This window comes from Anarhichas minor, unplaced genomic scaffold (assembly GCF_050575085.1).
Source record: "Anarhichas minor isolate MPS153535 unplaced genomic scaffold, ASM5057508v1 ptg000014l, whole genome shotgun sequence".
Classification (NCBI taxonomy): domain Eukaryota; kingdom Metazoa; phylum Chordata; class Actinopteri; order Perciformes; family Anarhichadidae; genus Anarhichas; species Anarhichas minor.
Window position 1 is genome coordinate 7,338,987 of NW_027466460.1, and position 14,808 is coordinate 7,353,794.

Below are 14,808 nucleotides of genomic sequence, written 5' to 3' on the forward strand. Positions count from 1 at the left end.
CTTTGCCTTTTGACTTGGCTTATGGATTTAGATGCAGCAAAAACAAAGTGTATGTGTAATTGTGCAATATGCATGACTGGAACAACCCTCTGGGGGCCCCAGGGGTAAAATTACGCTGTGGGACTTTGTTCATTTTGCCTTTAAAGGGGCAGTCCACCAATTGCACTAGTCACAGTCAGTTTATTTGTCATTAGCCTGTGAAAACAGTTGTATAAAGTCTGAGTAAGATGCTCAATTGACTAAAAATTTACAATAGACAGCCTGGGTTACAAAATCAGAGCATTGCATTTAAAAGACACCATTAAGTCAGGATAACTCTGTCTGCTGACTTTTTTTTGTAAGTCCCCCAAATTTATGTAAGTACTAACAGTTACAGAGGTCATGGCAACTAATCTTGGCATATTCATAAAATTCTGCTCATAGCCCAACACGGAGACCAAATGGTAGGCCTACTCCTGTTCTGGGATACTATCCTATTTTCCCCTTGGTTATTGTGTGTCAGTTAGATTGTGGACAATTGATTAAACTGAAAAAGATTTTATGCAATTAAGCATAACACCATAACACATGGCCTCAATGTTTAGTGTGAGTTTGTGTACTTTAATAGCACACATCCCCTTATGTATTAAGGATTAAGTAAATCACCACAAAGTAGCCTACAGTTCCCCAATACTTTGAGCTAATTAGCAAATGCTAGCAAGCTAATACGCTAAGCTAAGATGATGAACATTGTAAAGATTACATCTGCTGAACGTCAGCATGATTGGACTGCCATTGTGTTAGCATGCTGACATTACATTTAGCTAAAATCATTGCTGCGCTAAGTACAGCCTCTCAGAGTCCCTGGTGTAGCTGTAGCCTCTTAGAAACCAGTGATCCTAGTGAAGATCTTGCATCTTGGTCGTTTCTGGCAATCAGATCATTTCAAGATGGCAAACTCCAAATTTGAACCTGTATCGGTTATGGCAAATTTGTAGATAACGTTTTCCCCTAGCATGTATTTTTGTTAGCTGCACTAAACCAATAGCCCTCATTTGTATTAATAGTTGTGTCCAAGGAGACAAATGTACCTTCGTGGCCTAAAACACACACTTGTTGATCCAGGTGAGGCAATAAATCTTGACTTTTCTTGTGTCACAGCTGTGACATCAGAGCCCCTCCTGGCATCCAAACACAACAACTGGGCCTTAAGTAGATTCTTTAGAAACCACCGAGAGCAGCTGGGGGTAAACCAGTGTCTGCCAGTCTCACTGCATCCACGGCAACCAAGTAAACACAGCAGCAAACTGTCAGGTTAAACTTAAGCCTCGGCCCGGGTGATGTTTCAGTGTCACCAGAAAGCTAACCTTACACGCTGACAGATGCTAAAAGTGCTCTTCTGTTGGCATAAATCTGATTGATTCTCTTTGACCCTTGTCATTTATTTTTTCTCTAGGTTTTTAATAGAGGGAATTTATCAGGCAAGTATGAAACTACAGAAAGTCATGATAATCAGGTCAGGTACATGGAGGGAAATAAAGTGTAATAGTCAACACAGAATATCTCAGAATAAAAGTTGCTACTAATGTTCAGAAACAATCTATCAAAAAGTCTAAATACACAAACATATTTGAGGAAGTTTGTTATTTTAACCCGTTATTGCAGCCAGATTTTTAGTTCTACTGAAGAACAAGATCATTTGTTTTCAATTAAATGTATTTTTCTTCTGGTAAATTCAATCTATTTACTTTTTAGGTACTGCTTTCTTATAGATTTACAATTCACAAGTTTATCATTTGCAAGTTGCAAGTATTAATGATTAATTAAGCATTTATTAATATGTCAAAGACCTATTATAGCCCATTAATAAGAACAACTTTTGGGTTGCCAGGTTGTAAAAAACAACAACTTTAGTTCTTCAGTTCATCAAGCACTCAATGTTTGACCAGCAAAAGGTAATGTTCACAACATGGCATCCCTAAAGTGTTCTCACCAGTGATCTGAGGAATAAATAAATGTTTAATAAAGCCATTAGTTACAATGTATAAACCGTTAAAAAGAGTCATTAGACAGTATACCCCTTTCTTAAAATATTCTTTACTATTCTCACATCCCTGTATCTGAGGAATTACACATTCCAAAAGAGTGATTTGAATATGTTTACTTATTAATTTCTCACTCGAACAAAGAGTTCACCTGGGTTTTTCAGGAGTCACTTAAGATACAGACAACATAAAAATGTATTTCATACAAACACAACTAGACCTTAACGTGATTTAAATGCATGGACACATACATGTTCAGTAGCTTGATTTTGAATTTATTGCGAACATATGAAGGCTTTACAGTCTACATTACACTCATTCATCATTTTATTACATTCAAGCTCATAAGTGCAAACGTAGAACTCACTTCTCCTTTCAAGGCATCTCTCCGCTGTCATCCTGACCTCTGTCTTTTTCTAGGGCAGTCACAGTTGACATCAGGCATGAAATATGTATGACAGTACAGCCATTAAGGCATTTCATTCAAACATGTCCCCTTTTTCTTTGAACATTCATAAATACACTTATCTCAGACCATCTCACTTTCCGTTTACCCTCTTTCCTCATACAAAAGCAAGCTTTGATACGATCAGTTTCAAACATTTAACCTCAAAGTCAGCAGGTTTGATGAGGGACATATGGAAGAATGTTTTAAATAAAACATATCATTCAATGTTACAGTGCAAATTTGGGAAAAATTCATCAGAAACAATTTACAATGTTTCATTTTACAATTAACAAGTCCATATAGTACTCCTGCTATTACCGATGTTTACAGTCATTTGTTGCTATCAGTGTGGTGACAAAAGAGTGACAATCCAAGTGCATTAAGTACATTATTATTCACAGATAAAGGTCTTACAAGAAACTAATGAAATTCATGTGGGAGAAACGTTTTTTTGTTTTTAGAGTTTTATGTTTATGACATTAGAAAAGTTGGTTTACTGGAGCTTACAAATGATCTTATTTATCTATAGGTCTTTATTTATTATGCTGATCAAAACCATACTTTTAAAACTCTCTGGTAGGAAGTAAAAAAACATATCTCTCAATTCTTGTTCATAGTACCTGTTTATTTTTCTTTTGGATACTTGGCAAAACTTAAAATAAATAACAGTTTGCATTGCACTCAACTGCCTCAGGGACACATGTGTTTAAACATTATAATTATAAAAAGAATATTATAGTTTATCATTAATAAGTGTTTTGAATTAAATGTACAAATTTAAGTTAAATTTCACCTCAAATGCATTAAATGTTCTAACATCAACTTGCTCTAAAGAGCAAATTATGTCCAATCTACTGCACAATCAGCAACAAGTCTTTCAAATTACTACATGAATTTATATCACTTGAAATTAAGTCAACTCATAGAGCAATGTATATAAAGTCTGTTGTCACAGAGGCTTAATAACATTTATTTTACAGAATTAAGGTACATAGACTGACCAGCAGCTCCAAATACCTTTAATGTGTGTTTGGATTTGAAACATGCTAAAAAATAGCAATCTACAGTTAGTTCTGCATGGGATGCTGGTATAACTGAGTCAAGTATAGCATAATGACCTATGATGACCCCACTGTATTTATTCAAAAGGAAACAAAACAGATCAAAACATGACCTCAGAACTTCTCTCCACAGAAAGCAATCGTATGGATGTCATTAGTTGATATGTCCCTTTAATGAAAACTCAAATTCATACACATATAAACTAAGAGGTCAAGGGGGTTAAAAAAGAGAAACATTGCTGTGTGTAAAGTGTGGCGACACACCCAACACATGGAGTCTGTACGCTGCCGTCTACAGTCTGAAGTAACACGACTCCTTGTTGTACGCTCACAGAATACTGAAATGCCGTACATAACTCACTGCCATGAACACGGACACATTCAGATGCACACGCACTAACTCCCATCTCATTACACACAAAAGTGTCAAATAAACCAACACAGAGGAAGTTATCCCGTAAATTTCTCAGCTGGCTCTGACTCATTTAGGCCCAACACTACTTAGGAAATACTGATTTCAGTACACAGTTAAACCATAGTCCCAGCTCCACTTCATGTGAGCCGCACACTTAGTGTGTTTTTCTTTTTTTTCTCACTCTAACACACAAGGAGCGTGCTATTAAAATATAAACATACACTACTTTATACAGCATATCAGTTGTGCAGGTATTAGCAGCATGTTGTGAGTCATAGCACAGAGGTTACACATACGTCAAGTAGAACATCCTAAAAAAGATGGAAATGTTATTGTGAATGTGGAACATTAGTGTTGGAGAATAGTGATATGATACATAGCAATATCATATATTTACCATTTACTTGGGACATCTTTAAAAACATGTTATTTTGAAATACAATAATTTAAATTTATTTTAATCATCTGGCTGAATTTGGTATGATTCAACACTACCCCTTAATCTGCATTTTAATAATTCAGTGCAGACAAATGGTCCCTGTCCTCAGAAAACAGTGTAACATATTGAAGGTTGTATTCACCGTAAGTAATTGTCTCATTGTGTAAATTAAAACAAGACTGTGTAACTTTTGAACAACAGTGGCCACAAGCAGATTAGATGGGCAAACTCCCTTGACCCCCCCCCCCCCCCCCCCCCCGTATTTTTGCAAGGGTAAAGAGCAGGTCCAATGTTTCACAATAGGATGGATTCAGCGTTGTTCCTCCTGGAGGTTTGACAATAAGTTGGAGCCATCTTTCCAGTGCCCTGGTATAAGTTTTCCCAGGATGTTTGAGCATTGTGATAGCCTAATCGTTGGAACACATCCTGCAGTCTCCTTTTAAAAAAAATGGGAACCACCATCCTGGTCTGCCAGTCCACAGGCCCTGATCCTCACATGATATTGAGGAGGCATGTCGATCAAGTCAGCCTCACAATGACCAGAACCTTCTGTGTCTCAGTGCCAATATCATCCACCCCCGGCGCCTTGCTACTGGGGAGCTTTTTGACTATCTCAGTGACCTTCGCTAGTGAAATGGACAAGGCTTTCGCCGAGCTTTCCAGCTACACGTCCTCTATGGAGGATGTTAGGGAGTTAGGGAGTTCCTCAAAGGGTTCCTTCAACTGTCCAACAATATTGTTAGTCTGGGTCATCATTTCTAACCCCATGCTGAAAACAGCCTGAGCTAAGCCCTGCCTCGCCCTCTAGAGTCATCTGACAATTTGGCACAATCTCTTTGAGGCTTATCAAAAGTCATTCTCATGGCCTCCTCAAACTCCTCCCACACAGTTTATGCATTTGTGACCACAGAAGCTCCAGTCCTCCTGAGGCCACAAACTTTTTCAGTTTGTGGCCTCCTTCCCCACAGGCGGGTTCTTTGGTTGACTCCACAGCAAGCACAGTCAACCTTTTTGCCACAACTCCGTGCAGTCCTGTGCATTTCACAAGCTTTGCAGCTTTGTATGCAGGAAATACAATCTATGGGAAATTAGATTTTTACCGATGCCTCTTGACAATGCAGATTATGCGGAAAATACTTCTGGGGATTAAAGGGATGTTTTGGTTGCAGTACCTCATTGGGATAAACTGGCAGCAATTTTATTTTGTTTGCGGTAAACCTATTGAAACTTTTATCTGTGACATTCTAAAATGTTTCAGCAGCACAACTGGAGAGATAATGTCAGCAAACTGACTCGGTGATGTCAGTTACACAATACTATCAAGTTTGCTGACATTACGGATTGTGTATTGGATTCACCAAGGTTGTGATTTATTGCTTAAGAGGTCAACTTTTCATTTATAAAAGAAAGATGTGTTTTTTGCCAATCAAAAATTACAAAGTTAAAGATATGGTAACATTAGATTCTTGATAATAAAATTGTGGCTTGGCCAATAACACTGAACTGTAATAGAAGACCTGCCTTGTTTCCTTTTGAATAGACATGTTGCAGGGCCCAAACAGCATTTTAAAAGTTCTAGACAGCAGCTGAATGGAAAGTATTACAAAGCAGATTCATATAGCAACATGGCAGAACATCAGCCAGAGGATGTGGCTTAATGCGTTTACCCTACAAAGTGCTGCAATGCATACATATTACAGTAAGGTCTGCTGCAAGGATAAACAACACAACAGAGTGGGGATACAAATGGTTGGTTGTTGGTGGAAGTTTGTCTTGGGGAGTAGATCAGTTGGGAGGGTAGAAAACTGCACTTGGGATGAATGAAGGCACATTCTTCAGTGGAGATGTCTAGAGTGACGGAAAAGAAGACATAGAATGGGAGTTAAACTCTGATGGAGGCTATGAAAATAAGGTGAGATAATTGAGGAGAAAGAATTATTTTGTATTAGTCAAGTTTATGATAGAAGTCGTTGTCTTAAGCCATTAAGCCTTAAGACTTCTCTGCCTGTAGTTCCTGGTTCTGAACCAGCTGACCAGATTCAGCCGAATCACTGCAGAGGGCACATTACTCAATTTGTTTATGTAGGAGTGCTGGAGGTCAGCAGCGCTCTCCACCTCCTTCTCCCCGTTTAGGAAAAAGTAGAGGGGGAGGGGGCTATAAAAAGTTGACCCCATCTCAGCCCTGCAGACTCGCTTCCAAGCTGGAGCTGCAGCAGCATCTGATCTCTCCAAGCAGCTGTCCTCTGCATCAGCACAACAAATACTTTACATTGCCTGACCTTTTCCTCCTGCATCACTATCTGAGCCATGCCCCCGCGTCTCTCTGCAGCACACACCCCCTCCACCACCACCCGTTACACACACACACACACACACACACACACACACACACACACACACACACACACACACACACAGACACACACCCTGTGTTCCTCTTCACACCCCTACTCAACCCCATGCAAGGCCCCTGCCTGCCACGCACCCAGCTGACATGTATCCCTCATGCTCATGCAGTTGTATTATTGCTCTGACACATTCGCTGAGAATGGACTGTGACTAGTTGTAAGTGTCTATATGAGTGTATGAGAAACTAGAATTAATTGTAAGTTTTTTTTGGGCTACAGCATTCAACAGTGTGACTAAAAAGGGAATTACATGTGTTTTTAAATGTATTTCTATATTTTTGCATTTCTTTCTTTCTTTCTGTAATTCGGGCCTAATTTATGACTTTATCTCCAACTGGATGGATTATTGAAGTTGTCTCCTGTCAGACCTTCCCAAAAATGTCTACTGGATAGCAAATTCAGAGCCAGGAGAACTGAGCACATTATTCTTATTTTCAAATCTAATTTGTTTGTTTAAATAAACACAGAAGGCTTTGTTGCTGCCTTAAGCAGTCAACTAGTACTGCCTAGAGTGAGACAATAGCAAAACAACATTATCAACACTTCACACTGCAGACATGGAGCTAACCTCTAAATAAAATACTTTTTATGATTTGGGGACTTTGGTCCATTTGATTGATTCATTGTCTCCACTGCACTTATATTTCAATCTATTTTCCTTCTCATTGTCTCTAAAATAATGTCATGTGTTTTCATTTTGTATGTAAAGTACATGTATTTGATAATGGTGCACATTTTAATATTAACTCATGTCATACAGAGAAAGCCACAGGTGTAATTTATAAGATTCATAATGGTTTTTACTTCACATTGGTTTTTCAGTTGCACTATGCATGCAGGACACCTAATTACTGTCACTCGATACACGTGTGCTTTTCCTCCTATGACAAGTCGAAATGTTGGCTGTGACAAAGGCCTTTTGAGTTTGACCTGGATCTGGAGATTACACACAGACACTGTGGTGGAATACTAAATGTTAAATAAGTGTGAATGGATATTTAAACATAATGTTAGCATTTCATTTATTTAGTCTACTTTTGACAGCTAAACAAGTTGAAAAAGAGATTTTGAGTTTTCAGTTGTACATTTATATACATCAAATGTGCATTATATGGTGTAGTAGTAGTATATTATAAACAAGTGAAAACTACATTAGACTGAAATACTGAAGCAAGCTTTGAAAATGTGATATATGTAAATGTGCTACGCATTACCTGCTAACCCCTGTCTGGTTGACACAGTGCAGCTAAAGGTCAAGCTGAAGCTGATGGATGTTAAACTAACCCTGAAAGAGTACAGCTTAGACTGACAACATGAGCTTGACACGTCTGTGATGTGACCACGGTGCACGCATCGTTTTTGGTTGTATTTACCGAGGTTTTGAGATCTCTGACACTAATACTTATGCTAATATCTACATTTTAAGTATAGTTGAATTGCAGTTGAATTGGATTAAAAAAACTCCAGCTTGTCTTTTGAGAAACAATTTCCTGGCCACTCAATAATCAACAGAGATCGCTGTGCTTCTCGTGAATTATGCAAAAGAAATCTATTGACAGCAATAACTTGTAAACTGTCAACTACTACTGTTGTGTTTTGAAAAACCTTCAAAAAAACTGAAACCGTCTGCTAGATGAGGGTCAGTGGAAACATTTGTTTGTCATTATTTGTGTGAACTGAACTTTTAAGCTACATATTTAGCTTATTCTTTTGTACCTTGTTAGTATAATAATGCAAGATGGATTGTTCCAACTCATTCAGCCAGGGGGAAGCTTTCATGAATTGTCACGAACAACAAACACACACATTAATGAACTGTAATGTAATCTGAGTAATTTAAGCATTTCTGACAGTGAGTGAATAAGAATAACTGGTTGTACGGTTTCACTGACTGGAATGCTTTCCTGTGACACTTTCCAACCCTGAGAATAAACCATGTAAACAAACTCGTCTCACACACTATCAAAATAGCCCGACGATGTGTAATGCAGAGAAAAGGGAACTCAACCGACTTGCTCCGGGCCGAGGCTGAAAAACCCAGCATGGCCAGTGGAGTCAGGTTACCTGTCATGAAGCTACTGCATGTCTATTAACACTGACATGCCACTGCTGAAGCAGCCAACATGGACTGCGGCTTTACCAACATTTACAACCCAAGAGTGAGAAAAAAACTCATGTAGTAAATCAGGAACTTTACTCAATGACAATGTGAGTGTTGCACTGCTGTACAATGAGAGCACATGGTTCAGCATCAGCAACCTCAAAATACTAAACTCCAGAGGAGGAGAGGAAGGGGCGTGTTAAAATACCTTACATTTTGTGTAATTTCCCTTCAGTCTCTCTGACTGGACCAGCAAATAAATGGAGCAAAAGTGGTATTACTGGAGAAATACTGCCATCTATGTCCCCCTAACATTGTAAAGTGGGGTTGTTCTCTGCTACCACTACTACTACTGCTGCTGCTACTATGCTATTCCCTAACAAATCTAATGTAATTAAGTACATGGGATCCTTTATTTGCAATTTGAGCTGCACAGATCATTGCGAATTTAGCAGATTTGTTCGCTAAACATTTATTCTGTGAACTTTACTCCAGCATAGTGTAACAAAAAAAAGATTAGTTTTAAGATTAGTCATGCTGTTTACGCCAAATTCCTCCCCTACCTATGTAAGTTACGTAACATAAAAATAGCAATAGTTTTTGCCTCTTTTTAAGTGGCAGGAGTGAAAATTTGTCATCCAGGATGATGACGACAGTTACTGAAAAATTAGATACAAAATAGGATGAAGGCTCTCAAGGACGATTATTACTATCATGTGTTTCCCAAATGATAAACACAGATTTTTTTGGGCATTATTTTATCTCAGTGGGGAAAAAAATCTACCCGGGGGGAGCATGCCCTCAGACCCCCCCTTGTTTTTGGCTGAGCTCCCAATGTTTACAACGTCAGGCTCCGCCCCTGCCAAACTCTATATAGAACATAAAGAAATATTTAAACAGAGTAACATTTCAACTTTGATGTACTCAGTACTTTCTCCGGGCCCTCTGTACTTTACAGAACTAGGCAATTTAACTTTACGGTTTTAATGGATTCAGTAAAGTTGACACTGAACTTTATGCAACATTTCAAAAACTATTGTCTTTAGATATTTTTCGATCAAATGTATTCCAATAGTAAATAAATGAAAACACATTTACATTCAGAGTAGAGGGGACATGTGAATAGGTGCTGACTTACATGTATGATGAGATGTTTCTATGGTCACCGATGCTCCACTACAAAGCTCATTGTTGTGCCGTCGAAGGAAGGTGGTGCGATGATTCTTGGACCTTGTTGCGTTGTGATGCTGATTACTGGCTTCCTGTCAGAGCTCGCTGCACCTCCTCTGGAGGTCACATGTCCCAAACTAACAGGAAGCTGCAGTGGCCCTTGTATTGCCTCACCTGTTGCACTGTAATACGCACTCTCTGCGCCTGTTGCATTCGTGTCAGGCTTAGGACTTCTGGCGTATTTTACCTTTTCTCCACCTGCCTCCGCAGAGTGACACGGCGACTGACACAACACCGCCTGGGCTGGCAGAGTGGGCGAGGGGATGAAGCCTGGGTAGATCATGTAGGTGGGGGCGTACGCTCCTGGGCTCAGGGCCATGGGGGACAACGAGAGTGGCACAGGGGTGACAGGGGTGACAGGTGCCACAGGAGAACGGGACATGGGCACGTCCACATACTGGCCTGTCTCAGGGTCAAATAGTCTCTTTGTGGTGGCCTGTATAGGAGTGTCCACCAGGTAATAATGTCCAGTAGTGGGGTCCAAAAGCATCTTGCGCTGTGTTACGGCCTCTCTGATAGACGGTATAGGGGACACAGTCGGGACAGATGGAGAGAAACATAACACCTGCTGCTGTGTTTGATGATAGATGCTTGAAGCTGGGTACTCCATCATTAACGGAGAGCTTTTCTGCTCAGGTGTCTTCCTGTCACCTGTTTTGATTTGGCTAACATTTGAACTCACCTCCCTGGAAACGGGATCTGGATTCAGCAGTTTGATTTCATTCGTATACCCCGGTATGGTTAAATAGTTCTCAGAGTCTGAGCAGGCCTGTGCGACAGTAGGATTAGTGGGAATGATTTTGACCTTTCCCTGCTCCACCTGGCCGTCTTTCGGGGGCTCTATTTTCACCGACAGTGGAGCCACCGGTGTCCTGGAGCTTTTCATAGTCGATGATGTTTGCAGCGCGGAGCTTTGTGAAATAGGATCACTAACTGAGCTAATGCTGACACGTGCCTTGTTGCCAAAATGAAGCACGCTTTTGTTACTAAACGTTTTCTGCTGTGATTGTGTTTTAAACGTGTCATCGTTATATGGAACATGTATGATATTCAGAGCTGCTTTAGCGTCCTGTGACTGAGGAACCCTGTTAGTGTTTGTTGTCTCCAGTTCCTCCGCTCCCTGCTCCTCACTGGCAATAAGCGATAACACATGGCTGTCTGTGATTGGTTGTGGAGCTTGACTTTTGCGCTTCCATTCGTTTCTATCAAACACATAAAGCTGCTCCATTGTTTTGACTGCAGCTTTAAGCTTCTCTAATGCTGCCTGTTTTGGTACTTTGGGCTCATTTCTCCACTCAGACGTCTCACATGCAAATTTTTCCTGCCTCTGTTTTGTCAGTTTGGTTTCAATATTTGGCTGAATATCTGACTGGTCAGGGTATAGCTGCTTTGATGCAACAAGTGGCACCCTACTGGCTGTGCAATGTGATGGTGTATTTTCACTTTGAGATGTTTCAGATGAGATGCCTGCCTCAGCTGTCTGTTGTTTAACATTTGTTTTTACAGAGTGACACTTAATCACAATAGGAGATGGTAGTACATGCTTAACCGGTGCCTTAGTGACCTCAAGTTTTCCAGCTGCTGTGGAACATTTCCCCTCACTATTATCCAATGAAACAAAGCGATATGAACTTTTTACCAATTTGCGGACATCTCTGACTTGATATATTGGTGTTTGAAACTTGCATTTGGTGTCTCTTATGTCTCTAACAGTAAAGTTTGGGATTTTATCTGAAGCAGACAACACATGGCATTTGGCATCACCTGCTGCCCTGAATGTGTTCACAGTGTTCAAACGTATTTTAGGGGTTAACAGGTTGGCGATATTCAGTGTACAGCCTTTATTTTCCTTCACACTCCTCAGGCATATTTTTATCCCAGGGGTTTTCCCCCCTTTCTCGTTTTCTTCTTTGCCTATGTTTCCATTGTTGCCTGTTTTTAACTCTTTTTCACATTTCTGTGGGCCAGCAGGTGCACCTGCGACAGGTGCACTGATTGCCAAGCCATCTGTACAATCCTTCTCTTTTGAAAGAAGCTGGCAGCTTGGGACAAACAGCAATTTTGTCAGCATGCTGCTGGTGTCTAATCCCTTTGTTGTGGTCTGTGTGTTGGTTAAAGATGTGGGTTCGGCCTCCTTTATGGGTTCTGGCTCATCTTCTTTCAGTGAATTAAATGCACTGCTTTGACTGTGGCTGAGCGAAGCTTTTGGAGGCTTGTGTTTCCCCTTTTCTGAATCATCTGTTGCTTTGTTGCTTTTCTGCTCCTCTGCAGGCTCACAGGAGCTGGGTCTGCTGCCTTCCAGGCATAGATCCTCAGCAGAACTAACAGTAAAACCTGAGCCCGATTCTGATGTCTGTCTTTGTAAGCCTCTTCCTTGACCCCTGTCTTTCATTCCGTCGTGCTCTTTAAATTGAAAACTCGGGGAGAGTGCTGGGAATGCGTCACAAATTTCACCCCTCTCCATTTTGCGCTCCTGTTCAAACTGCATCTTTTTGGAAATCACATTTTTCAATAGACTTGATGCAAAAACTGCTCTTTTGTGTGTACCCTCCGTGCCATCTTGAAGATATTGCATCTCACACCCTGACCGGGCCAACACAGTCCCAGTATGCTCATTGGATCGTGCTTTCTTGGAGCATTTTGGACGTCTGGCGCCTTCAGGCGCTTCAACATTACACCGGAAATTCAGCGTGACTCCACGCTGTTCTGGCTGATCGGGATCGTTAAGTTCGATCTTTTTGTTAGATGAGGATGATTGTTGAGAAGTTGTTCTCTTGTTCAGTGCGTACATTTTGGTTTGTGGAGCTTTCATACCGGTAATAGACTTACCATGCCTCTTACTGTCCACAGTCTTATTCATTTCCAAAGTTGTGCTCGAAGTCTCAATTACGCTTCGCTGCCTTCCCCGCGATATGTTTCCATATTTCAAGTCCACATAAGCCGACCAGTTATTCATCCCATATTCCGACATCGAGGACTCACTAGAGGTGCTAAGATTAATGGCATCGAAGTATGGACATGCCAAGCTCCGGAAAGACTTTGCGGTTAAATTACGCACCTCTTTGTCGGCATCGTCCAGCTCACTGATGGAGCTGGACGCTCCGCTGGAATACTCATTAATATCTTTACGTCTCAGTTTGGATGCAAGGTGCTGACGGCCTGGAGCGGGGATGAAATATTGGGCTCTGTCGGTAAAGGGCCCCACTCTGGCGCCAGAGCTCACAAAAGAGAAGTGGCTCCCGTCTCCAAAGTGTTTTGTGTTCCCACGCGTGCTGTTGTCAGAGGTACTGACTGGCTTGTTCACCGCCCTGGAGGATGTTTTTATTGATACATGAATTTTCCCTTTATTAGCGTCTCCGCTGTGGTTTTTGCACAGGCTTTCATCTGAGCTGGCGCATTTGTCCGAGTCGCAAAGATCACTATCCTCCTGCTCGGTGCTGACAACTTCTCCACCAAGATTAGACTGCACTTTCGCCTGGCCCCTGCGTTTCAGTATCAAAGCCCCCTCCTGCGTTTCGTCGCTCTCGAAAGACGCGTAATCCACAAAGGAAAAAACCAAGTTGTCGTCTTCAAAATCCCAACAGGTCCCTCGCCCCAGGTCGTAATCTACATCGTGGTCGAGCTCGGTCAGCTGGATTTCGTGAGTCGTGATATAGTGGGACTCGTCCTCCACGGTGTCGGAGCCGCAGTGGTCGGACATCACCGCGCTGGCACCATCATCCGACTCCGTCTTGCTGTTTAGATACATATCCGTGTACTGGAGCTCATCACTCTCACTGCACACATGTTCACTGCAGTCGTGCTCGGCCTGGCGCTGTTTCTCATTTTCCGACTCCCGATCGGTGTTGGGAAGTTTGGTCAGAGTTTCCAAAAGAGGCTCACCCGAAACGGGCCCGGGGAAGGTGGCCCGCTCGTCCTCGAACTGCTCCTCCACGAAATCCTCAGAAATGATTATACCCTCCTCGTCGTGCTCCCACTGCTTTGAACTGTCGCATTTGATAACAGGCAGCTGGTTCTCCTCGCCAGTGAAAGTCACTTTCACTGTTTTTGCGCCGTCGGGTTTCATGTCTAGGTCCACATAGTTGGACTCCTCGCGTTCTGTCTCGATGGCATGGCCCTTACTGTCCATCTTGTCCTTATGCTTGTCCTTTGGGAGCAGCTTCCTGTGAAGTAAGGTGTCATCTCGGTAAGTGAGAGTTTCCTCCGCTGCTTCCATTTAGTCCTACCGTCAGGTGGTCCTCGTTTACGATGTTATCCCGACACAGGACGGAAAACTCTACAGGCTGGGGGACGAGGAGGACTGAGAGCGAGAAGGGTGAGTGAGTGAGAGAGAGAGAGAGAGAGAGAGAGAGAGAGAGAGAGAGAGAGAGAGAGAGAGATGAGGGGGGGGGGAGAGAGAGAGAGAGAGAGAGAGAGAGAGAGAGAGAGATGGGGGGGGGGGTCCCAAGGAAAATCCCACGATGATTTCTCTCTCTGAAGTGAATCTCAGTGTTGGGAGGCTGTGTACCATTTAAAAACGTTTACAATTAGACATTTTCGAACTTTGTACATGAAGCACGAGGCCTCATGAAACTAGCCTCCAAAAAGTGCCAAGATTCAGCACCTTTCCAGGAAGAACAGCTCCTCTCTACCAGTTTCTCAAAAATGCTCAAGCTATTTTTCTGAGACATTGTTGCATTTGT

The 14,808-nt window shown here is 41.6% G+C and overlaps 1 protein-coding gene across 1 annotated transcript; it reads right to left on the reverse strand.

The window, feature by feature from the left end:
- Positions 1-10,058: 10,058 nt before the first annotated feature.
- On the reverse strand, positions 10,059-14,342 carry LOC142949368 (uncharacterized protein C4orf54 homolog). The gene has a single exon (XM_076090967.1). The coding sequence runs from the start codon at positions 14,340-14,342 to the stop codon at positions 10,059-10,061; it is 4,284 nt and encodes a 1,427-aa protein (XP_075947082.1).
- Between the last annotated feature and the right edge of the window lie 466 nt (positions 14,343-14,808).